General features: G+C 43.2%; 1 protein-coding gene across 1 annotated transcript in view; it reads left to right on the top strand.

Annotated features, from left to right (window-relative positions):
• Positions 1–27,552, top strand: part of NPEPPS (aminopeptidase puromycin sensitive) — a 1,948,381-nt gene that overhangs the window by 1,415,769 nt on the left and 505,060 nt on the right. The window contains exon 22 of the mRNA XM_044054968.1: positions 16,796–16,852. Coding sequence (XP_043910903.1) covers positions 16,796–16,852 — 57 coding nt within the window. The remainder of the gene's footprint in view (positions 1–16,795; positions 16,853–27,552) is intronic.

The raw sequence follows: 27,552 nt of genomic DNA, 5'->3' as shown, positions 1-27,552 counted from the left end.
CCAGACTCCTCAAAATCTCAAAGAGGCAGGAATAGACGCACTAGAGGCAGAAATCAATCCAGAGGAGGTGCCTATAGAGGATGCCAGTGGCAAGGCAATAACCAGAGAGGCACAGACACAACCACTGCTACTGCAACACAATCACAGTGACTTGACTCTGACACCGCCTACCAGGGAGCAGATAGCAGCACCTTTAGGCGGAAAGTTAGCCTTATTTTCGAAAAATTGGCACTATATCACAAAAGACAAGTGGATTTTGCAAACCATAGACCAAGGCTACAGGTTCCACTTCCACACCTTACCAGTAAAAAGAGGAATGCCAAACCTACCTCCAAATCAAAAAACAGAAGCTCTAAAGCAGATAGCTCAATTAACAAAGATGAGAGCTGTGGAAAGAGTACCAATAACACAACAGGGCAAAGGATTCTACTCCAGACTCTTCCTAGTACCAAGAAAAGAGAAAAGTTGGAGACCTATTCTCGACCTGTCCGCCTTAAACACATACATCATTGTACCAAAATTCAAAATGCTGACCCTACAGCAACTTCTTCCCATGCTGGGCAAGGAGTGTTGGCTGGTAACTCTAGATCTCAAGGAGGCATACCTGCACGTCCCCATACGACCAAATTGCAGAAGATACCTCAGATTTCTTGCAGGATCAGAGCATTATCAATTCTCAGCATTGCCCTTTGGCTTATCTACTGCGCCCAGAGTATTCACAAAATGCCTGGCATCAGTAATCGCTCATTGCAGGCTACAGGGAATCCAAATTTATCCATACCTGGACGACTGCCTGTTAAAGCGGACAACAAAAGCAAGCTGACAACAGATTTACAAAGAGTCATTTGCTTACTACAAGCCCTGGGATACACAGTCAATTTAAAAAAGTCAAGACTGATACCATCCCAGACAAGAACATTCTTGGGTGCGGAATTGGACACAGTAAAACAAATGGCATTCCTAACTGCAGGAAAACAAGCACAACTCCCTCTTTACTTCTTGGCATTAACAAAGCAGCACAAACTAACAGCAAGAAAAGTACTGCAGGCCTTGGGCTTCATGGCATCATGCATAATCCTGGTCCCACATGCCAGACTGCATATGAGAAAACTACAGTGGTACCTAAAGAATTTATGGTCTCAACACAGGCACAGCTTAGAAACCGAAATCCCACTAATCCCATGCCTGAAACGAGTTCCTATGGTGGGCTCAAGCATGCCAGTCAAACCCAGGCTTGCCCTTCCACAACTTTCAAGCAAACCAAACCATCACAACGGACGCCTCAGACCTAGGCTGGGGGGCGCACATGTTGGACAAATGCATACAAGGATTGTGGACTCCAGACCAGCTGCACCTGCACATAAATCAAAAAGAATTGCTGGCAGTAAAACTAGCAATCCAGAAATTCAAACCATTCCTCAAAGAAGGCCATTTAATGATAAGGACAGACAACACCACAGTCATGTGGTACATCAACAAACAGGGAGGCACTCATTCATACCCCCTATGCAGAATGACTCTGGACCTTTGGAATATGGCTCTGAGCTACAACATCCAGTTACAGGCAATATTTGTGCCGGGAAAAGAAAACACCCTAGCAGACATGTTAAGCAGAACCACCTTGGATGCTCACGAATGGATGCTACACCCGGACATCTTCAAGGCCATCACAAAGAAATGGGGAATGCCACAAATAGACCTATTCGCATCCCCACTCAATCACCAGCTCAAAAAATTCTGCACAAGGACATGCCACCCACTAGCATGGAAGGTGGACTCTCTATCCTTCAGTTGGAAAGGCCTGACAGCATATGCATTTCCACCTCTGCCTTTGATGCACAAGGTACTACTGAAAATCAAAGAGGAACGTCCAAGGATAATTCTGATAGCTCCGAATTGGCCAAGACAACACTGGTATCCTTTGCTGAGGAGCATGTCTCAGGGGAGAATGTGGCCAATACCCCTGATGCCTTTGATGTTAACTCAGAACAACTACAACATCATGCACCCAAACCTAAAAACCTTGCAACTGACTGCCTGGAACATCACATAACAGTTACTAACCCAGACTTATCCCAAAGGGTTAAAGACATTATCCTTGAAGCCCGCAGACCTTCAACAAGAAGGAACTATGCAGGAAAATGGAAAAGGTTTGCCATTTGGAGTACTGATAGAGGAAAAGATGTCTCGAACATAGATATTGCTAACATCCTGGAGTACTTGGCAGAGCTTCTACATACGGGCCTGTCCTATTCCTCCATCAAGATACATGCATCAGCTATTTCCGCAGAATACAGCTTCGATCCACCTGTCTTTTCGCATCCTCTACTCAGGCAATTCCTCAGAGGGATCAAGAATGCAAAACCTCCTAGGAAACCACCATTACCAGCATGGGATTTGAACTTTGTGCTAGAAAAATTGACACTCCCTCCATTTGAACCAGCAGCAACAGCAGATCTTCAACACCTATCATGGAAAACTGCTTTCCTACTGGCAATTACTTCAGCAAGGAGGGTTTCGGAACTACAGGCCTTAATGGCAGTACAACCCTTCCTAATCTTCCATCAAGATAGAGTGTCCATGAGAACTAATCCTACTTTTATGCCCAAGGTGGTATCCAGAGTGTCTTTAAACCAGGCAATCCACCTACCTACCTTCTTTCCCAATCCACAGAACAGGGGGGAAAGGCTGCTGCATACTTTGGATGTACATAGACAGTTACGCTACTACCTGGACAGAACCAAAAGTAACAGAAAAACTGACCAGCTTTTAGTAGCCTATGTAACAGGAAGGGAAGGAAAAGCAATTTCCAAACAGACAATCTCCAAATGGATAGGAAATTGCATAAGATTCTGTTACTCCTACCATGGAAAACCAGTTCCACAGAACATAAGACCTCATTCTACAAGGGCTACAGCCACTACCACAGCTTTCTTACGAGGAGTGGCAACCAAGGACATTATTGAGGCGGCTACTTGGACCTCCGTGCATACATTTGCCAAGCATTATAATTTACCTCTATACTCTAGATCCCGAGCAGGGTTTGCCTCTGCTGTATTGCAAGGGATCCTAACTACACCATAATTCTTCTTCCTCCTCCCTAGTTTGGCTATGGTATTCTACCCATTTGTTATGACTGCAGATGCATCCTTGAAGGACATAGTACAGTTTTGTACCTACCATAAATGTAGATGTCCGAACAGGATAGCATCTGCAGTCAGGATTACCCACCCTCCTTCCCCTCTGTGGTACTCCTAGGGTATTTACCCTCCTAATAGCTAGCTGGGGGGGAGTCTCTTATGGTGTATTTGTTTGTATATATGTACATACATGCTTATTTTTTGTGTTTGCCTTCTACTATTTTGGAAACATTGGCATTTATCCAAAATTTAGCTTTCCTAGAGGGCAACTGGCATCTGGGGCAAGAAACACTGAGGAAAATGGCATCGGCTGATGCTTTTATACCCGAAGACCAGCAGAGATGACGTCGGGTGAAATGCGACATCAGCCAAAGCCGGAACCAGACTTTGGAATCCGGCCGACCGAGGGGCTGCCTGACGACAGGACAACCCATTTGTTATGACTGCAGGTGCTATCCTGTTCGGACATCTACATTTATGGTAGGTACAAAACTGTACTTTCTTCATGTTTCACAGTTGCAGTCATCACACTTGGCTTATCTGCCAGCAGGAAGCCCTCAGTCGGCCCAAAATAGTATTTCTGCATCAGTTGTCACTTCAGAACTGTTGTCAGGGGTATAAAAACAGGTAGCCAACGCCATTACATCAGTCTTTCTTGCTGAGGAGCCCAAAGCAGAAACAGTTTGCGTGAGTGCCGGTTGGCCGCTACCTGAGTTTTCATTTCTGAATTCAAACATCCTGAAGTCTTCTTAAGCTGAGTACCCCGTTGTGGATCCTTTTTTCTTGCTCTAACCGATGTCAGAAAAAGTTAACAGTTATCTTGACTGTGGAAAGCAGATACCACACCGAGATTTCCATTCTTACTGCGTCACCTGTTTAGGCCCAGACCATGACGTACCTAGCTGTCAGTTTTGTGCTTTGTTCAACGCCCGAACTATACGTCGTCGGGCCCTTATTGTAGCTAAATACTTCCATCCTCAGTCTCCGTATTCCGAAATGGCTTCGGTAAGCCATCTGTCTTCGGAAAAAATGTAAGGATAAAGACGGAGACCGCACAGGTCCAAAACTGCAGACACTTCTGTTAAGCTAGTCGCCAGTTCGCTGATACTCAATGAGGTGCTTTCACCGCCCCTGATGCTGGCTTTGATGGATTTGCAGGCCGCTACTGAGACCCGTTCGGAGTCCGGTATGCCGCGAGACTCTTCTTTGACTACGGAACCTGTGGATGTCTTTACCTTGGATGGGTCCGGAGTCGCTGTGCAGGCACCAGCTTCTGAGGAAGTTCTTCGCATTACCGATATTCGACACAAACCGACTACTTCTTTCGCATCTTCAGTTCTTACTAAAACTACTGAGTTTCTATGGCCAAGAGTATGGGCTACACCTAAAAAAAAAAAAACAAATTTAAAATACAGTGCTCGAATAAGGACTTTACAATAAGCTCCACAGTCCGTCCGTATCGATAAAAAAATCATTTATTGGTATATAAATCCATAAAATTGAAGTTTAGCGCTTTCTTCCCTCCATCAATACTCTGGGACATCATCAGACCCAAAAACTGCAGTACATTTCTAAAACTAGTGTATATCCAATCAAATATGAATGACATAGCCAAGTACTAAGGGATTATCACACAGAGAATTACACTAAAATCAGTAAATCATCCTGCTTTTAACAAAAGTAAATAAAACTGTTACGCTACCAAACCAAATGAAAAAACAATTATTTCCACACGCTGCCAACCCCAAAAGGGTTCCCAGACCTTCCTCCAAACCAGTGGGCAGAGGGGCATAAAACCAAGTTCAATCCCTGCTCTCCATAAGGGCAATTCAGCCTGTTCCTGCAGAACAGATAGGCCAAGGTTTTTATTCCAGACTGTTCCTGGTACCCAGAAAAGAGGGCACCTCTGGCACCCAATCTTAGATCTATCCATTCTAAACACCTTCCTGGTGGTACCAAAATTCAAAATGCTCACCCTACAGCAGCTTCTCCATATGCTGTCCAAAGATGCTTGGTTAGCCACCCTAGACCTAAAGGAAGCCTATCTGCATATCCCTATCAGGGACTCATGCAGGAAATATCTACGTTTCTGGGCAGGATCTATGCATTGTCAGTTCTCTGCACTTCCCTTTGGCTTATCCACTGCCCCCAGAGTCTTCACAAAATGCCTGGCTTCAGCCATTGCCTATTGCAGACAGAGAAAGATTCAAATATACACTTACTTGGACGATTGCCTGATTCAGGCAGACAGTCAGGAAAAGCTGTTGCAGCACCTGACATTTGTAAAGGACCTTCTAACCTACCTGGGGTACACTATCAAGGAAAAGAAATCAAAACTAGTTCCCAATCAAAAGATTGTCTTCATGGGAGCAAGCTTGGACACAGCATCCCAGATGGCATTCCTTACTCCAGAAAAACAAGCCTGTCTGACAACCTACTTCACTCAAATGGCCACCAGAACCCAACTATCTGCAAGGAAAGTCCTGCAGGCTGTAGGGTTCATGGCCTCCTGCATTCTACTAATTTCATATGCCAGACTGCATATGAGGAAACTTCAATGGTACTTAAAAAGTCTTTGGTGCCAACATTCTCAGGACCTGGAAACTTTATCATACCTTGTCTCAGGACAAAGTTTCTTTGGTGGGCAGCAGCATGTGACCACAACAAGGGACTTTCCTTTACACAACCCCATGCCACCCAGACCCTAACCAAAGATGCATCAGACTATGCCTGGGGGGCACATCTGGATGGCCGGTGCAGTCAGAGCCATTGGACCCCAAACCAAATTCATCTGCTCATCAACCAAAAAGAGATGCTAGCTGTTCAGCACACACTGACAGCTTTCAGATCGGTTCTCTCACCAGGGCCCCTTTTAATAAAAAACAACAACACCACAGTGATGTGGTACATCAACAAGCAGGGGGGAACCCACTCTTACCCACTATGCAGGCTAGCCATGACCCTGTGGAACACGGCCTTGGCTATGTATATTTACCCGCAAGCTCAATTTTTGCCAGGCAAACAAAACCCTCTGGCAGATAACTTGAGCAGAAATCTCCTAGACCCACATCAGTGGCAATTAGACCTCAACACCTTCAGCCATCTAACCCAGAAATGGGGTACCCCGATGTTGGACCTATTTGCTCAGCAAATTCTGCACCGTGGTACCTCACAGCAAGGCCTGGAAAGTGGATGCCCTATCCTTTCAGTGGGTAAACCTCTCAATCTATGCATTTCCCCCTCTGCCTCTTCTTACAAGAGTACTACTCAAGATAAGACAGGAAGGACCATGGGCAATCCTGATTGCCCCAGACTGGCCATGCCAACACTGGTACCCACTACTGCGCAGTCTGTCATTGGTGCCACCATGGCACCTACCCCAGATCCCAACCCTCCTCACTCAGCAGGAGGGACAGATCTTGCATCCGCAACTGCAGACCCTGAACCTTGCTGCCTGGCTTATTCCTTGAATTCTCCTCCAGTGGCCAGCCTAAGCAAGCAGATGCTGGACGTCATTCGTGAAGCCAGAAGACCCAGTACAAGGAAATCCTATGCTGATAAGTGGAAAAGGTATTGTTCCTGGATTCATTCTAAAGGAGCGGACATAGCACAGCCCTCCTTACCTCTTATCCTGGATTACCTAGCAGACCTACTCCACAGAGGCCTATCCTTCTCTTCCGTTAAGATCCATGTCTCTGCCATCTCTGCTCATTACAGCACTGAGCCACCTCTTTTCTCTCACCCTCTCATCAAACAGCTCCTGTGAGGGGCTAACAACTTAAAGCCACCAAGAAGAGCCCCCACCCCTGCTTGGGACCTTAACTTTGTGCTGGAAAAGCTCACACTACCCCCCCCCATTGTGCCTGCAGCATCAGCAGAGTTAAAATTCCTCTCTTGGAAAACAGCCTTGCTTCTGGCAGTCACTTCAGCCAGAAGAGTGTCTGAGCTAGAAGCACTTATGGCTGTGGAACCCTTCATTATTTTTCATAATGACCGGGTCTGCCTCAGGACTAACCCTACTTTTATGCCTAAAGTGGTGTGCAGTGTTGCTCTCAACCAATCTGTCCATTTATCCACCTTTTTTCCTAATCCTCAAAGTAGGGGGGAAAGGATCCTGCACTCTTTAGAGGTGCACAGACAGCTCAGATTCTACCTTGAATAAGACTAAGCCCTTCAGGAAATCTGACCAGTTACTAGTCAGCTTTGCACCAGGGCCAGAGGGTAAGGGCATATCAAAACAAACCATCTCCAAATGGATAGCACACTGTATCCATTTCTGTTACAAACACCATGGGAAACCACCCCCTCTGTGGGTCAGAAACGCATTCCACTAGGGCAACTTCAACCTCTACAGCCAGCATTCCTCAGGGGAGTCCTTACCAGGGACATTCTGGAAGCTGCTACTTGGATTTCTGTTCACACCTTCACCAAGCATTACCACCTGCCTATCTTTTCCAAATCCAGGGCGGGCTTTGCAACAGCATTCCTGCAGGGCATACTAGCCAGCCCCAACTCTTCTTGACTGCCTCCACCCATTCTTCAGCTTTGGGAATCAACCCAAGTGTAATGACTGCAACAGTAAGCACGAAGAACATAGTACAGTTGTGTACACTTACCATAAATGTAGATGTTCAAGTGTATTCACTGTTGCAGTCCTGGTTTCCCACCCTCCAGCCCCTTTGTCTCTCTCTCTCTCTCTCTCTCTCTCCTTCCCTATTTCTCTTACTCACCCCTTACAGGGCTGTTGGCATTTACTTTTTACTGTTGTTTTTTCCACCATAACTTGGCTCCCTATTTGGGGGCTCTCGACATTTGGGGCAAGAAAAACTGATGTAATGGCATTGGCTGCCTGTTTTTATACCCCTGACGACCTGACATTAGTCCTGAAGTGACAGCAACTGACGCAGAAGTACTAAGTCTCTGGTATTCGGGCCGTCTGAGTGCTACCTGCTGGCAGATAACCCAAGTGTGATGACTGCAACAATGAATACACTTATGGTAAGTGTACACAACTGTACTTTTTACTGTATTACTATTAGTCATTTCCTCGATAATTCTTTCTATGGCTTTATATACAAAACTAGTGAGACTTGCAGGTCTGTAATTTCCGGGGTTTATAGATGGCCCACCTTTGTGCAGAGGGATAACTGTTGCTGTTCTCCTTTTATGAGGCACAAAGCCTGTTTGGAGGCTGCAGTTAAATAACAATTCCAGAGGGGCCTGATAGGTCCTGTTTCATGCTATTTAGAAGGCATCCGGGGATATTGTCTGGGCCCATTGATGCAGTGTTCTTGGCCTTAGAGAGACCATTAAGGACCTGTTCCCTAGTGATAGCAGGGGGAGTTGTATTTGATATTTCCTGAAGGAAGTTTGGGGGGGGGGGGGAGTGGTAAAGTTGGAGCTGAATTTATGGGCCAGTAGGTTTGTCATATCTTCTGGCTCAGTAGAGGTGACTCCAATTACAATGAGCTGTGCACACAATTGTGTTGTCTTTGAAGTTGCGGACATAGCTAAAGAATGCCATGCAGTTGTCCTTGGCCTGGGAAGCCAAATTTACCCCACATTTGGCTTTGGTAGACTTTATTTTTCTTCTGAGTTGTTTAGTTTAAGATTGCTGTTATCCTGCCGGATGCTGCACCTCCCATGTTTTCTTCCTTCTGTCATACAGCCTATTGATTTTGTGATTCCACCAAGGTGGCTTTTTTTTTCGTTAGTTCTGTACTACTACCCTTCCTGGTGGGTTCAGCTGCCTCTGTGCAGCTATTAACATGCTTGTACAGGGTTTCTGTGAAAAGTTCTAGATAGGCAACATTATTTTCTGGGTTTATAGGGGGCTTGAAATGTTGCCAGGTTATCACTTAATAGCAGGAAGTTAACCTTAGAGTAGTTCCTCAATATTCCAGATTTAGCTGGGGGTCCACATTTTAATTTTACTTCAAAGGAGACCATTTTGTGATCTGACCTTACCAGGGAAGATATTAGAGGGGGTGTGCAGCACTCTCCCATATTAGTGAAGACCAGATCTAATATGTTTGCACCCCTGGTTGGTGTAGCAACACTCTGGTCCAGGGGTGTTTGCAAAATCCAGGAATATCTGTTGCCTATACGTTGGTGACATATCCCATTTAATAGTGGAGTAATTAAAGTCACCCATGAATATGGTATTGAGTTGGACGGTGTTTCTAATAAGTTTAAGTACATGGCATGGATTTCCTGGGGTATAGAGGGCGACCTATAGCTTGCATGGAAGTGTTTTGGATTTTGCCTATGGTGATTTGAACATGGAGCAGTTCCATTGCATTGTCCCGTTTGATCAACCTTGAAGTATATTTATTTTTGTTGTAAATCGAGACACCTCCATCTTTAGTCCCTGTCTGTGTAGTAGCTGGTCTGTGTGTGTGTGTGTGGAAGGCATTATAACCTTACACTGTTGGTGTGCTCTCTACAGCTGTAAACCATATCTGAGTGACCGCACAGATGTCAGCATTCTCTAGGGTGAAGAGAGCTTCTAGGGAGTGGAGTTTTTTGTTTAGAGTCCTAGCATTAAACAGTAATACCTTTAGATGTTCATGGTGCTACGTCAGAACTTACTTTTCAGTTTGGCATTGCCTAAAAAGGCAGTATGGGCAAGACAGTGTTTTAGCTAATATTCAAAAGACTAGAGGGAAGAGGTGCAGACCATCCCTGGCAAAGCAGTGTGGTCTGTTGACCATCTTCTTCCATGCTGACAGGTGTTGCACCCCCTTAGAATGACACCAGAAACTAAGCCAGTTAGTCTGTCCTATTTTGTTTGTATTGTGGCATCATCCTTGGAGAAGTTAGAATGCTGCTCAATGCTAGCCCTGAGACGAACATTCCGAGAGTTCCATGATATTTCTCTTCGGATTCACTTCAGAATCTTGAAATTCCGAAACATCGAATTTCATATGATCAAGACCCATATGATCGATGTTTCGGAATATCGAAATTACAAAACATATTCCAAAAAAAAAAATACATGTTTCTGCAGGGGGACAAGCCCCCCTGCAACCCCCCACACCCCTGCTACTTAAATATTCCAACTCTGAGATTGCACTACAGGGAGGAAAAGGGAAATATCCCATTCCGCGCTATATGCAGAGCTCCGTTCACAATGTTGGGATTCCGAAAGTTCAATCATATGGTCTCGGCCATATGAAATTCGATGTTTCAGGATTTCGGCATTGTGAAATGTTCCCTTCTCTTCATATAGTCTAGGGAGGTATGTCTCAAGTCATTTACTCAGACATAGACTGTGACTGAGTCATACTGGTACTTGTAGTCCAATTACCCAAGTGCATGCGTAATGTGACTGAGACTAGCTCCTGATAAGCAACTGAATGTGACTTTCTCCTTACTCAGCCTGGTGAGAGGGAACATCCAGTGTGTCTCGCAATGGAGTGTCCAATGACCAGAATGTTGGATTGTGTGGTGGCTTGCCTTATGGGCTTAGAATTAGAGGCTCTATGAGATGTAACTGTATGTGCTGATGTGGATGTTTTGGGAGAGTGCATTTGGGGCTGCTGAGGGTATTTATTACCTCCACTTCGTCTAGGAGGTCTTTGAGGTTTAGGAAGGTTACAGTTAAGTGTCTCGGCATCAGTGACGGTTTTCCACTTTTGTGGTAGGTAGCATGATATCTTTTGTATGTATTTGTCAGAATTCATCAAGACAGTTTCCCCTCTTGTTTGCTTTCATGATGAATAACTGCACATTTTCTCTCCTGTTGAATGTATAAAGAATTTTAGCTGGTCTTTTATTAAGATTGTCTAATGTGAGACTTGCATGCTTTTTCAAATATTTAAAATGTAGAATTTAAAGGGGGTGATTATTTCTTTCTCTTCAGTGTTTTGCAGTGTGTATTTCAGATTTAGTTTTCTTGTGTATATATTTATGTAAGCAAATGTCTAATACAAGAAAAAAGAAATGTCAAGCCACAGTGCAATAAAAAAGAAATTGGCAACACAGTGCATCATCCACACTGGAGATCAATGTAGGAATATCGAATATCAAAACAAGTCTCACACTCACAAAATTCCAGGGGGGCAAACCTTGTCATTCCCATAGACTTAAGTATACTAAGTCCACAATCACACTAACTTGAAGGGAGATGTATCCCTGCAGAATGCGCAAAAGGAAACCATACCAGCAATAGCATAGTGCAACCACCCAACCCACATCAGTAAACACTACACCTGCCTATTAAATACACCCAAACACAATTTTCATATAGCACAAATGTTCAACTTTAATATGGTTGAACACGTGTACAATAAATACATTACAGATTCAGTATTAAACAGGAGTGCAGAACAGTTGATAGTTTCACACTTCCATATTCTGAATCTCGTGTGTGTCTGTGCGTGTATATACATATACCTGTACAGTAATATGTGCATACAGTGGTGTTTCTAAGTGGCTAGGTCTGCCTCTAAAAAAATTTACTTTTGCACTTTAAAAGTATTTCATTTTATAGGCTTATCTAACTACCTTTTGATAAACTTGGGAGTGTTGAAAAAACACTGAGTAAGTAGTGCTTCTCACAGTGACATTTGTGTTTCAATGCCCCCTTAGTCTTTGCAGAATGTGTATTGTCATTTTTAGACAGTTTGTAAAGTATATCAAAACACTATGCTAGTTTCTAGGGATGGACTGGTGTGAAATACTCTGACAAAAAGTCACTTTATTATAGTGTCAGTCATTTAACAGGTATGCAAATTTTTCATGGTAAAGATCTGCATCTTCTTTCGGCTTTTCCTGGTTAGGGGGTCACCATAGTGGATCACCTGTCTGCTCATGATTAGCAGTGGAGTTTTTATGGTGTCGAGTTGCCAGCCCGGCGCCCAACCTTCCACAGTAGGCACACACATGCATACACTCAACACCTAGGGCCAATTTTAGTGTGTCCAATCCACCTACAGCATGTCTTTGGGATGTGGGAGGAAACCGTAGCACGTGCATCAAACCTTCTATTTGCAAGGGTAGTTCACCACATGTCATTCTTGTTTCAGCTAGGCCTCTTTACAAAAAAGGCCTAATCCATACCAGTGGTTTAGACAGTAGAGTTGCTGACTTGACCTTTTGAATACAAAGAGATTATTTTATCCAGTTATCATGCTGTTATTTAATTAGTCATACAATAGTGTAGGCTGTTTGTAATGAGTGTGGCAGGAAGCTTCATTTCCATGACAACAGTGATGAGTATTGCTGTGGTATAAGTGCTTTTAGCAGTTGCCATGCAAGTTGTATGTAACAAATGTGGATAAAGTTTGACAAGAGAGTCATTCCGTAAGCAGTTAATCATTTATAAAAGTTGTGAGAATTAGTCCTTTAAAGAACGCAACAGAGAATCCGAGAACTGCCATCTCCTGGAGAACCAAGTGTCTCTGGAAAATTAAAAATCATTCAAGAACATGGTGCAAATCCATACCAGAAAATCTTCAGTGGACCTTGGAGAGAGAAGCTATAAGAAAAATATCAGCAAAAACAACAATATCTAAACTATACTTCTGCTAGTTATTGCAGACTCTCCCAGCAGATTAACTTTGTAGGGACTTTTGTGTGTATGTGTATACGTATGCGTGTACCATTCATTCAATGTAGTATGTAGATTACACAAGGGAGGTGCAAGAAAAGTGTGCCAAATAGGTCACATTCTGGTCCATTCATTGTAAACTGTAGTACTTGATATGTTGTAAAGTGATTATTGCTGTTTAGCACCAGTAGTTAAAGCCTTTCCAGCTGTGTTTACAGGCCGTGCTTGGCATTCTTTGAGTAGCTCCAAGACTCGTGGAAACATCTTTGAAGGCCATATACTCTCACTGCACCTGTGTAGGCAAGACGTAATAAAGAACCATGATTTAAAAGTCTGTAATTTAATAAACTTAAAAAAATTGCAATGGTTGTATCTTGCTATTTAAGGGTAATGGTTTCCTGATGAGTTACACAAACCCTGTTTTGTTTTTTTGTTTTTTTTTTTTTTTAACAGTGTCCTCATTTGCTTGAGGCTGTTTTCCTTGTTGCTGGGGCTTGAAATAGTGAACATCCCCTACTGGCCTGTGGGTGAGCCTAGAGTTCCTGCATCCAAACCACTCACAGGTTCTGACTGTAGATGCTTCATAGGCAAGTTGGGGTGCTCTCCTCAGTTCCTCCCAATTCAGGGATCAGAACACCCCCCACCCACAAGTAAGAAGTTCCACTTCAGCGTGGTAAAGGTTTGAACAAGTCTTCCTGTCCCTTAACTCCTTGGAGGCAAAGCTGATTCCAGGACTACTTGTTCAGTCTGACAGTGTGTTATGCAGTTTCTAAACAAGCAAAGGGTCTTGCAGTCATAACCCCATTTGTAGCAGGGTCGATGGGTCCATAGACAGAAACTGCGGATGGGGTTATGACCGCTCATAACTCTTAACTGGCTGAAGTGGAGCTCCTTGTGTTCTGACTCCTGAATTGGGGGGAGGCAGTGGATGCATTTCTCTCTGTACCTTATTGCTGCAAACTCCATGTTTCAATGCAGCTTCAGAAAAAAAAAAAAAAGTTAATTTTTATTATCCCATGGTGGGCCAAAAAGTATGGGATTTCAGACTCTGAGGTGCCCACAGTATAGAAGACTTTCTTGGTTTGGGGGGATTTTCACCATGACTATGGTGACAGCAGGATCCTCTGCAAAGCTTGCTTTTAATGTAGACCTTCATTTCATGAGATCTCCTGCTTAGGCAGCGAAAGTGAAAGGGCTTGCCAGAAAGCTGTCCACTCAGCTAGGTTATGCCTCTTTTTGATGTATTTGTTTCATTTTAGATTGAAGAGTCTGCTGATCTTGTGGTCAGTTAGCCTGTAGGTTATCCTAACTCATTTCACACATGTGCATGACACTTGCTTTACTAGCATTTTGTCACCTTTTTATACCCTTTTTGACCTTATGGTATGCAGTTTTGAAACCCATGTCCGGCTGATGAAGCAGTTCCATAAATGAGTTTCTCCATTTGCCTGTGAAGAACTCCTGCACACTCTGTAGGATTTGACTTTTTTGATTACTTCTCTCTAGTTTGAGCTTACTAGTTAAATCATGTTGGAAGCTGATGTCTTGGAAAGTGTTCTTTGTAGCAGCCATCATTTCTTCTTTCAAGATTCAAGAGCTTCAGGCAGTCACGTGGAATCTTATTTGGTCTTTCGCAAAGATTGGTTATCTCTTAAGAGTAGCCTGTGTGCTCTTTTGAAATTTTTTTATTTAAATACTCCCTGAGCCAGTACATTCATTTTCCTGTTTTCTTTACTATGGCAAAAAAACATTGCAGGGAGAGCCCTTCCTTTCTTCAGTATGCACCGTTTGCTTCTTACCTGAAGCAGGTACATAAATTTAGCAAGAATGAACAGCTGATCCTTTCCACCTCTCGCCAAGCAAATGACTGAATTCACACGCATTGCTTTCACCATTTGATGGTTTGAGTGGCAGTTGGAAAATATTGCAGTCAAAGACCACTGCACTGGAGGAATGCTGCTGCCTGTGCTTGCTTAGAAAATGTCTTCCCTGCAAGCCGTCTGTGCGTACCATTAACAAGTGTTGTTGTCCTGACTGTTGGTTAAGGTGTTGGGCTTCCCTTGATTTTTGTGTACCTTTGGACTCCATCTTTAAACCTTGATCCCTGTGCTATCTACTTGCTTTTTTCATCCTAGTGGATTTACTGACTATCATTCAGTACAGACATAGAGCCATCAAGAAAGGATCATTGATGTTAGGTGTACGATGGTTATGTGAGAGAAAGGAACTTTCCCTGACAAGCACATATAACTTTTGCCATCCCTATCTTCCTGGAAAGCCCCTCCATTCAGCATGTAGCTGTTGGGAATTTCCTTTAGGCGTGGCAATTTACTTTTACTTTGCTTTTAGCATTTAGGGTACTATATTATCTGTATGTTTTGAACTGCAGGACTTGCTTGATAGGGATTGGGGGTCAAATTATCAGGCTTGGAGGATAAGTGCATTACATCAAGGCAAACAGCAGCAGAGGGTGTATGCATACAGTTTTTCCAAAGAGAGTTCAAAATTGTAGCTGGTGTAGAGGATGAATCCAGTCAAAGTATCCACCAAGGAGGGGTTCCCCTCTTAGATCAGTTAATTATGTAAGAATGCTTCCATTATGTATTATTTGATCCTTCGCTATGCAGAAGACTAATCATCTCTATACTGTCCATTCATTTCTGTGTGTATCCCTCTACTGGAGGCCATAGAACCATTAGAAGGTTCTGAGTTTCACACTTTTGACAGGAGACTTTTATTTGCTAGTGCTAGGTACTGTTACTGACTTTGAGAATATGTATGTGCCCAGTGGACGTTTGCGCATGTTTCTGCTTGGTCTGTCTTGAGCATCTGCATGTAACAGTCTGTCTTAGTAGCAATAATGTTGACAATGACCTTCATTTTTGCAGCCGCAAACATCCAAAAATTCCTTCCCAAGAGGAAGGATGCTTATCAATTGCTGACTTCCTTCCTCCTCCACAGTATTAGTTTTAAGACCAAGTTTGATGACTTAATAGATGGGCATAAATTCACCTTGGGATCTGTAGTATGAATCTTCTTGTTCAAGGCAGTCAGTTATTTTTGTGTGTGTTAGGCTTATGTTAGCTAGGCTATATCAGTAGCTATCTGGAATCCGTGTATAAGATGCAAGTGTGAATCTGTTTCCTTTTCAGCTGGGCTGCTGTTTCTACTTGTCACCAGTAAAGTAGACCGATATCCTGCTGTTGCGTCAGCAGGATGGCTAGAATCTTTTATATATCTATATGGTTTTTGACCCTTTACTTGCCAACCATTGAGCCTTACCCCTTTTCATCCCTTTGTTCCTTGTTGGGGAGGGTCTGCACAGCTCCACTAGAGCACCAGCTTGGGGGGAGATGTCATAGTCAGCCATGAAGCTTGCTTATTTCCTCACTGAAATCCTAGCAGTGGTATTTCTGTTCATTAGTCTAATCCCTCACATGAGCAGGTAGTGGTGGATGTGTGACCTGCATCACCACAAGGGCCAAAATTCCTTCCTCTGTGGAAGCGCACACTGCTGTACACTTGCTCAGTAAAGGCTACTATCATTTGTCTGCTTGATGCACCATACGCACATCCACAGCTTGTGGCCGTGGACCTTCCTCCAAAAAACTGCTACAATCTGTAAGTAGCCACACCCCACCAGGATGGGTATGTCCATCCTCCCTGCTTTTAGCCCCATCCTCCCTACTTGTAGCCCCACCAGAATGGGCATGCCCATCATCCCTGCTTGCTTCTTTCAAGCATCAGAGCAGCTAATCAGACTTGAGTTGTTTGGCCAGATGTCGGGAGTTTATTCTTCTGCACCATCGGGCAAGCTGATTGTATTGTTAGAATTTCAGATTTTAAAAGCCATTTTGAGCATATTGCCAATTACAAGTGTGACACCACTGAAATCAAAACTCGTATTTTCTAGGCAGGCTAGGCAAAAAGGTTCTAAAAATGTTTACTAGGAAGACAGAAGTCATGTGCTGGTATATTTCTATTTTATTACCAGATGTAGAAAAGATATGTATTCCTTTATTCAGCTGTATCAATTTTTGTGTGTGTGCACTTGTACTGTTTTGAAATAGTGGAGTATTCAATGGCTTTTATTTTCTTTTAGGTATATGTAACAGTATTGAAACATGGAGATGCTGCTATATTAGATGCTATGCTAAAGGTAAGTATCGTCCTTGGATGAAATTGTACTGTTTTTACTCTGGCTTTTTGAATAAAATGTTAAAAAGTGGCATGCTTACTGTCCAGGTTTACTTTTAAACATTTTCATAAGATTTAAGATGAAAGTTGAGTGAGGTCTTTAGGAAGGTTAATGTAACAGGTGGATAATCTTTGGATTTACACATGTATATGCTCTTCTTTCCTGATCAGAGTTTTTGTTAACTGTGCCTTTGTCCCTATGAAGATCACTGCTGCTCTGGCATAAGTGTCCCGTGGAACCTTAGCAGTTAATGCACACCTATGTAGGAAGTTTCTTCAGCCATTCTTTCCACAGTCAGTGCTTCATATACCCTACATCATTGTTGAGGTATATCATGCTGCATAGTATTTCATGCTAGTTAAACATTAGTTGATTTTATTTAGAGATGTTCCATCAAAATAATAAGTCATACTAAGCCAGCTGCATTGGTACAGAGGGATAAAGCAATGGCTACGACCCAGGTGACTTGGGTTGGCATGAGTGGACAGGAACCAGCAGCCTTCTGCTTTGATCCCTCTGAGAAGGGATAGCCATGTTTATGCAAGGCTTGGGGTGCAACATTAGGCTCACCAAGGCATCGTCTGTTGGTAACCTTTACCATTGATATGCAGAAGCATGCACTCAAGTGGGGAGGATCTAGTAGGCCTCCACTTTCATGTGGATCGCACATTCCCCACCTAGGTTGGACTTCATTAATACTCTTGAGTGATGGCTTTTTGGTGGTATCCCTAGTATGGGGGAATGAATGGGCCATGTCTGACTGTAGGGCATAATAGTCCACAGGCACAGAGGGAAAAAAACTTAAGGGCAAAATGAGACTAGCCTATAGTAGACTGCTGCCTAATTGTATACCCCAGGTAAAGTGTCTCTCTACATATTTTGTTTGGTTACTCCCTTTTATATTAAGAAATGGTGACCAGGAAGTCGGGTAAGAAACAGGTAGATTAAAATGGTAAAATTTATCAAAGCTAAATTCTCAAAGAAAAAAAAAACTGTAAAAACCTAAAGCCACCAATTCCTGCTTTAAATATGCAGTGACTACTACTAATCTAATAATTTACACAAGCAGTGGTATGAAGTCATTTTCTGAAGTACTAAAATTGTAAATTCTCCATTCTGCTAGAACCTTGCTGATACTTATGTTGGTCTTCCGTTTCCACATGAGATCTGTGGATTACAGTGTGTGAGCACTGAACTTCAAGCACTGCACAATCAAGCTAGGCCCACCATTGTTGCAGCTGACTTGATTTCATTTTTATTTTATTCCTCATTTGAGTGCAATACTTTTGCAAGAGAGCTTTATAGAATTCCTTACCCTGCCTTATTTACTGAAAAGGAATGTTTCAGCATGATGCAGATAGTCTCTTTCCTGTCAGAATTCTGATAAGAATTTTTTTGTTCTTAAGGCTGTCCTCAAAAGTACATTTCCTTTTTAGGAATAACTAAACTGCATGGGAGAATTTTTAACTTGGCCTACATGGAATCCATCTTATTTGGATTGTAGCACCTGGATGTTAAGTGACTTTATACTGGGAGCCATGAGGAAAACGGTGTGTGAATATAAATTAATAACATCATAAACACCACTTAGTTATGCAAGAAACCAAAATACTAACCTGTTAAGTGCTTTCTTACTTGCGAAAACATTGACTTCAGAATAAACGTTGCTAATAAAAAGCTGCTATTTAAAAACACATCGTCATGTGATTCATCATCACATGAATGACCCTTACAAAAATCAAATCATTTCCTATAAAATTGCATTAGTGTAAATTGATGAATATATACATAAATGCATGTGCTTATCCACATTCTGTAAACAGTTGGTTCCATCTGGCAAAGTCTCCAGTTCAGCCCTGTTGGGGAGCACACACATCTGTATATTTGTCAGAATACTGTATAAACATCATAGACACTGGAAATGCGTTTCAGCCTCCATGAGATATTTAATCAGCATGCTTTCTGAAAAGGAATCTGTACTTTAGGGCAAGCAACTCCTTGTTCCAGGATGGCTGCACACTGATCAGCAGGTTGATTAGGTCTATCCCGGTGTGAACACTGAAAACATTTTTTTTTTTTTTTTTTTAAAAATGTAAAAGCTGTCAACTTAGGTAACATTCTCTTACTGGCTAGTAATTACTTTGCATAAATACCAGCAGCGAAGAATTTGGAGAATGTTGAAGAAAATCAACAAGAAAGAGGAGGGAAAAAACTAATCTTGCAGCCATTGAGAAAAATTAAGCTTTGGTACAGGAGATGGCTTCCACTTATTCAGAGGAAAAAATCATATGCAGTCAGAGGTATCTATAAAGTACATGAAAGGTGAAGAAATAGTCAAATAGCTTTAACAATTGGCTTAAACTCTGGTGTCATTCAAAGGGGATCCAATGTCAATCAGCTTTAACAATTGGCTTAAACTCTGGTGTCATTCAAAGGGGATCCAATGTCTGTCTGCCTGGGATGACATGCTGGACAAGCCACGCTGCTTCGCAAAGGACGGCTTGCACCTGTCACCCCTGGGATTCCGGATATTGGCAAAGGCTCTTGCCACCCCCATAGTGCCTTTTTTAGGCAAGGCTCAAATTCTAAACCTACCACCCTAGAACACAAAAAGGAAAAACTAAGGGTAATGCTGCTCAATGCCAGAAGTCTAAATCTCAAAATGCACGCACTCGAGGCCCTTCTCAGTATGGAGAACATCGATGTCTGTGCAGTGACAGAAACCTGGTTCAAGGCTCCTGAGAGCACCCCAGCACTATCAGGTTTTACCTCTTATCATGCGTTCCGGCCCCAAAATCCGGACAATACCAAGAAAGGAGGGGTATCCATATTCATCAAAGACACCCACACCTCAAGACTGGTGGCAACGCACGATGCATCGGAGACCATCCAGGTGCAATTAACCATAGGCAAGACTGCTCTGCAAATTGTAGCATGTTACAGGCCACCCTCACAAACTCAGGAACCTCACATGGCCTTCCTGAAAACACTAGAGGATAAATGTATCACCAAACACCATCATACTAGGTGACTTCAATTACCCTAATATAGACTGGGAACACTACTCAAGCCCAAACACCCTAGCCCAAAAGTTCCTGGAATTCATAAACTCAAATGCCATGGATCAACTAGTCACCATCCCCACAAGAGGAGAAAACATACTTGATCTCATCATCACGAACATGGGAGCACAATGTTCAACACCGGAAGTATACCCCTCACTGGTGAGATCAGATCACAAACTAATCTCGCTGGAGGTCCTCATCCCACCCCACCTGAAATAAAAAGACCACAGTAAAGAACTTCTCGAAGCCGACTTCACACTTCTAAAGACTAGTGTGGTCTCCTTTAAGGCCCCGAAATGCGGAAAACAGTACTCAAGCCGCTGAATCACTTACAAATGCCTTCTACCAGCACCTGCAGGACTGCATGGATAAGGCAATCCCAAGCAAAACAAAGACTCTTTGTACCAAAGGCAAGCGTCCAGTCTGGTGGACCCCAGCCATAAACAAACTCTACAACAAAAGGAGGAAGCTACTACAAGATAGAGCAAAATCCTTAAAAGGTAAGACACCCTTGATCACTATAAGTAAAAACTAAGAGCTCTCATAAAATCATCCAAAGCAAATTTTGAGAGAAAAATAGCTAAAGACTCAAAAGACAATCATAAGGCCTTCTTTAGCTATGTTAGAAACCTGGGAGGAACCTCCCAGATATGCTCAGAACTAGTTCAAAATGATGTGAAGATTACTGATCCTACAGACATTGCCAACATACTGGCTGACAGGTTCAGTGCAAACTTCTCCCCCTCCCCAAAAGGAGAGATATCTATACCAAGCGATTGCAGCCCCCAAACATCTCCAACGCCCAAGTGAGAACTGCTCTCTCCAAAGCAAAAACACAGCATCCATGGGACCTGATGGTGTCCCCGGCTGTGTGCTCCACGAACTCAATGAGGAATTAAACCCACAGCTAGGACAGCTGTTTAATCATAGTCTTACCTCTGGATACGCACTCCAGGAGTGGCGCACTGCAACTGTGGTCCCACTTCACAAAGGCGGTGCCTCCACCGACCCTGGAAATTACCGCCCATTAGCTTGACAAGCCTTATCTGCAAAGCCATGGAGAGGATCATAATGGACCTCATAAATAAAGACATAGGAATTTGCAGACTTTGGATCCATCCCAGTTTGGCTTTGTCAAAGGCAGATCATGCCTTCTAAACTTGGTTGACTTTTTCAAACAGTCACCAAAGCCATTGATGAGGGAAAGGCAGTCCATACAGCCTACCTCGATCTGGCGAAGGCCTTCGATACAATACCCCACTCGGGTATCATTGAAAAACTCATCAGCTTAAATGTTAACCCATACATCACAAGATGGGTTGCAAACTGGCTGGGTGACAGAACCCACAGGGTCAGAGTTGCTGGCGCCATGTCAGACTCAAAGCCTGTCACAAGTGGTGTACCACAGGGCTCAGTCCTGGGCCCACTCTTGTTTGGCATCTACTTTTCCAAGTACAAGCAAACACAGGAGGGTTATGGCTGACAAAGTTTGCAGATGACTGCAAACTGGGCCATAGTAGAAAACACATCTGACACAGATATCCTTCAGAAGGGTCTCACAGAAACGGATAACTGGTGCCAGAGCCATGGCCTAAAGTTAAATGCCAAAAATGCATAGTCATACCCTTCGGGAAAAACAAGGTTACCCCTAGCTACCAAATAGGTGGCAATCCACTGAGCATAGAAGAAGTTATCAGGGACCTGGGGACCCAGGTTGATAGTAGTCTGTCATTCGACACCCATGTAGCTAAAGTAGTTAGGAAGACCTTCTACATTGCCCACCTTATCATGAAGGGATTCTCATCTAGATCAAGGGAGGTCATAGTCTCCCTATACTCATCACTCATCAGACCAATGATTGAGTACAATGCCCCATTCGAATGTATCTGACCCGACACTTGCAGCAGCTGGAGAGGCCACAAAGTTCCTCACCAAAAGGATAAAGGGTCTCAAACATCTGTCCTATGCTGCCCGACTGAAAGAACTCCAGCTCTATTCAGTCGCCACCGCTTGCTCAGAGGTGACCTTTGCCTAACATACAAGGCCATGTCAAACCCAGATTTGATGAATATGCTTCACCTCAAAAATCTAGATCCGTCAGAGCCACAAGGGCGGAGACTTAAACCTCGACACGGCTATTAATAGGACGCTGGAGGGATAGATTCATCACCCAAAGACTCCCTATGCTGTGGAATAAAATCCCGGTATATGTGAGGCAGAGCACCTCGCTGGCCTTGTTCAAGAGAAATCTTGACCAATGGATGTGAGATCGCAGATATACCCCAGGGATTACCTCAGTGTCACTGCTCAACAGAGGCACAGCAAAATAATGGGTATAGTTCCCCATACTAAAGGGGTGGCGTAAGCCACAAAACTATGGGCTAGGCTTGTAAATGCCCTCGGGCAGATAGCCTAGTATGAACCTATGAACCTATGAACCTAAATAGCAGAATGCTGGAGGAAACCAGAGGAAGCTTTTAACTAGCTAATCAGAACTAATTTAATTGCAAAAATCAGAGGTCAAAATAAAGAAATGGCTGGTTGAGCATGAGGCTTAAGAGCTTTTAAAAATTGACTAATGTTGATGTGACACACTGACCCTATGTAAAAAGAGAAAGGGGGTTGACAATTGTAATTAAGTACATGGACTGGTGTTCCACAGCAGGATATGTTAATATTAGAGAACAGTGTGTGTATGCTCCAAATCTGTGCATAAGTCATCAAAGACCTATAATTGTAAAGATGCAAATGTAACAAAACTGTGGAAGAAAGGAAAAGGAATGCAGATTAGGGAAGTCAGTGTTTGTGGAAAATGGTTATTCACTATACAGCATGCAAAAGAGAAATAAGTTTATCCCAATAGTATGTGAAATTCAAGCTGCTGTATTCACAGTTTTTCATAAAGGATTAAAGATTTTTTGGCATCAGGTTAGGTTAAGGAAGAAGTAAAAGTTTAGCCAACAAATGTCCTGGGGCTCTTTCATCATTTTCTTACAGTAACAAAGTCCACAAGGAGACTTTGCCTGTGAAACATTTTCCATTGCTCCAAAGGCAAATGCATAAGTTACAAACACACACACACACACACACACACACACACACACACACACACACACACACACACACACACCAAGGACTGGTGTTCAGAAGTAAAAATGATTGGAAAGACGACCAGCAACATTATTTAATTAGTGAATAAAATTACTATAAAGCATCAATCCCATTAGCTATGGAAATAAGACATTTTTAGTATGACTTTTCAAGAAGTTTGAGATTGACTGGAATTTTGTTGACTGAACTGTAAAGGATATATCCCATTTTGTTCTTAATATTTAAAGGATGTTGAAGGACTGAAGAAGGAAAATGTAAGGAAAACTATTTTTGTTAATATTTGTGTAAACATTTTGTGGCACAGATTGCTTTTTTATAAATCAGTTTTATATAGTGGGATGTTGGAGGTATTTTAAAAGTGAGTTTTGAGAGTTGCCACTGATGGATGAGCAAGAAAGCAATTTTTCTTACTGAAATTTACAAAGATTCTTTTTTGAATCTGCAAAGTCTTTAGTTGTATTACCAACTTTTACGTGGAAATGAGCTGTCTACTGGTACAAGCAGTTAATCCAAAGAGGTCTGAACAGTGTATGCTGAGTGAAATGTACAAGGTGCAGTGTAATTAACATTTTAAAGTTCGTTGGCCAACATTCCAGTGAAAAATAAATGGTTTGAGACTATGGGGAGTGAAAATGTAATACAAGTAGTTGTCTCCAGAGCAGCCTTAGTATTTTAGTGCACTTAATATAACCATGCACAAGTTAGTTTATTTAAAGGTAGCCAGTGCACTTTTTTCTTGTGGCTAAAATTTCATGTTTACTGGAAGTATGCAAGTTTTTCACATCTGGGAGGGGAAAAGGGGTAAGAAATTAATAGATAATTGGGAATATAGGCTATGTTCATCGTGCATACAGCTGCAGTAATCACAGATGGGTTTTCTGCCGTCAGGCGGGTCCTCGGTCGGCCGAATTCCAAAGTCTAGGTCCGGCGTCGGTTGTTGTCGCTTTCTCTCCTGACGTCAGTGAGGCCGGAGTATATAAGACACAGCCAACGCCATGTTCTTCAGTCTTTTTTGCCGCGCGGTCCCCGAAGCAGAAGCAGTTCGCAAGTGCCTGTCGGCCAGCTCCTGAATTACGAAAAATTGGAAACCGAAGTCTTCATTAAAGCTAAGTACCCCGTTGGGGAATCTTTTCTTGCCTCAGACCGATGTCAGAAAAAGTTAATAATTGTATTTCTTGTGGGAAGCAAATACCGCATAAGGATTTCCATTCCCTCTGCATACCTTGTTTAGGCCCAGACCACGACGTCTCGGGCTGTCGCTTTTGCGCTACTTTCAATAAACGCACTATTAAGCGTCGGGCGGAGTTCGCCCAACACTTTTTTGGTAAAGCCTTTGATTATAAAATGTCGTCGGAGACTCCGACTACCGTTTTGTCCAAAAAACGCAAGGACAAGGACCGACACGCGAGGCCCGCGGTCCCCACCGACACCATGCCAAAACCGGCTACACGTGGTCCGGTTCTCAGCGAGACGCCTTTGCAGTCCCTGACTACCGACAACACTCCTTTGGTGGTGTCTTCTGTAACCAAGACCGCAGGTAACCTCGGCCCTTTCCCAGACTACAACCACTGAAGCCATTGTGAGTGTTGAGCCTCCTAATGTGGACAGGTCCACTTCCACCCATGGTGTCTTTAGACCCTCATCTTCCTTTTCTATTAAGGCCTTTACTAAATCCAAATCAGCCAGGCATCCCAAGAGGCCTGTTGCACAGGGCCCATCTCCAGGCCCCATGCCTAAAAAGCAGATGCTTTAAATGGCTGAGGATTTAATTACTCTTATCAGGGGTTCTCAGCCCCCTCCAGACAAGAGACCCAGAGTGGAGGAAGATTCTCCCTCTTCTGATCAGGGCTCCATTTTATCAGAACATTCTAATGTAGAGGAACACTCTTACTCCCCTTTTGAAGATTCGGATGCAGAGCAGTTCATTCCTTCTGTATCTCCGCCTGAGGATTTTTCCTTTGGGGAAACCTTGCACACCTTGAGGGAACACTTCCATTGGGAAGGCCAAGACTTTTCCGATTCCAAGAAAAGACTTAGGGAATTTCTTTTGTTACCTCAACACAGACCTCTGGCGATACCTCCTGTCTTGGACATACTTGATGATGTTTATTCGGAGGCTTGCCTTAACCCGGATTCCCTGCCTCCTGCACCAGTCAAACCTGATAGGTACTACAGAGTTCCTAACTCTCACCAATTTCTCTACAAAAGCCATAATGCCCTGAAACCATTTCTCAAGGCCCCAAGGGATTGAAGGCCTCTACTGCTACGAATCCACTTCCTGCCGAAAGAGAGTCAAGATCCTTAGAAAGGTGGGGAAAAAAGGTATATACTTCGGCCACCCTAGCCATGAGGGCATTAAATGGTCAGTTTCATATGCTTAAATATCAACAGTTCCTGTTATCACAATTAAGGAATAAAATGTCTCAACCTGAACAACCAGATTTGAAGGAGTTGCAGGATATGATGCATAGTGCAGAGCAAGTGGGTAAACACACCTTACAATGTGGCTATGATGCCCTAGAGGCCTCAAGTAGAGCTACTGCTACAGGATCAGTCATTCGTAGACATGCCTGGCTTAGGGAACAAAGCTTGCCTGATCATGTGAAAGCTAAACTTCTAGATGCTCCTTTACAAAAGGATGTGCTGTTTGTTACTAATGCTGAGGAGATATTACGGAAAATGGAAGAAAAAGCAAAATCTATGCAAACTGTCAAAGCTTTTCTACAGGTCCAACCACCACGTTTTAGCAGAAATTGGCCTTCAAAAAACTGGTCCTTTCCAGCCACTGACAAGCCCCAAAGAGGTAGATACAGACGCACAAGGGGCAGAGGGCAATCACAAGGATCATATAGAGGCAGACAATGGCAAACTCCAGCACCAAGAGGTGGCGAAGACAGTGCACAACAATACAGGAAACAAACCCAATGACTCCCTCATTTCCATGCCAAGCAAGTCTCAGCTGGCAGCACCCTTGGGAGGAAAGCTGGCATTATTTACAAGAAATTGGCATATTGTCACAACAGACAAATGGATCCTGGACGTTATAAACAGAGGCTACAAATTTCAATTCCACACTCTTCCAAAATGAGAGGCATGCCAAACCTGCCACACAATCAAAGGGCAGAGGCACAACTACAAATTTCAAAGCTCATAGACATGAGAGCTATTCAAGAGGTACCTACTCACGAACAAGGTCAAGGTTTTTATTCCAGACTTTTTCTGGTACCAAGGAAAGGAACCGACTGGAGACCCATTTTGGACTTATCCATCCTAAACACATTTTTACTGCACTAAAATTCAAGATGCTCACTTTACAGCAGCTTCTTCCCATGCTGGGCAAGGAGTTTTGGCTGGTAACATTGGACCTCAAGGAGGCATACCTGCATGTCCCAATCAGACAAAGCTGCAGAAGATACCTCAGATTTCTTGCAGGTTCAATCCACTATCAATTCTCTGCATTGCCCTTTGGCTTATCTACTGCGCCCAGAGTATTCACAAAATGCCTGGCATCAGTGATTGCCTACTGCAGACTTCAAGGGATACAAATTTACCCTTATTTGGATGACTGCCTGATCCAAGCGGAGAGCAAGCACATACTTCTGGAACATCTGGCTTATGTAACACGGTTACTGCATTCTCTGCGATACACAATCAACAAAGAGAAATCCAGGCTAACACCAGCTCAGAAAATAACTTTCCTGGGTGCCAACTTGGACACAAACACCCAGATGGCCTATCTTACGCCAGAAAAACAGGGGCAACTAAATCAGTACTTCAAAATACTAGCAAAATGTACCAGGCTTACTGCAAGGAAAATCCTGCAGGCTCTGGGCTTCATGGCATCTTGCATTCTTTTAATCCCATGTGCAAAGTTGCATATGAGGAAACTTCAATGGTACCTAAAAAACCTATGGTCTCAACACAGTCACAGTTTGGAAACAATAATACCAATAATTCCATGTTTGCAAAAGGAATTCCGATGGTGGGCCCAAGCATGTCAAGCAAACACAGGTCTCCCATTCTGCAAGCCTCAAGCAAATCAAGTCATCACAACAGACGCCTCAGATTACGCCTGGGGGGCGCACATGACAGACAGGTGCATTCAGGGCAAATGGTCCCAAAAGGAAAAGCACCTTCACATCAATCAAAAAGAAATGCTAGCAGTAATAAATGCAATTACAGCTTTCAAGGACCTCCTGCATCCGGGACAATTACTAATAAGAACCGACAACACCACAGTAATGTGGTACATAAACAAACAAGGAGGAACACATTCATACCCCTTGTGCAGACTAGCCATGACTCTTTGGAACTTGGCTCTGGAATGGCAAATCGAACTTCAAGCACAGTACTTGCCAGGATTGGAAAACACGCTGGCAGACAATCTAAGCAGAAATATGACAGATCCACACGAATGGAAGTTGCATCCTCAGGTGTTTACAGAGATAATCCAAGCGTGGGGGAAGCCAGACATAGATCTTTTTG

The sequence above is a fragment of the Protopterus annectens genome, chromosome 13.part0 (genome assembly GCF_019279795.1).
Source record: "Protopterus annectens isolate FY-2018-M chromosome 13.part0, PAN1.0, whole genome shotgun sequence".
NCBI lineage: Eukaryota > Metazoa > Chordata > Ceratodontiformes > Protopteridae > Protopterus > Protopterus annectens.
The sequence above is the reverse complement of the archived record's forward strand: the minus strand, read 5'-3'. Positions and strand labels throughout refer to the sequence as shown.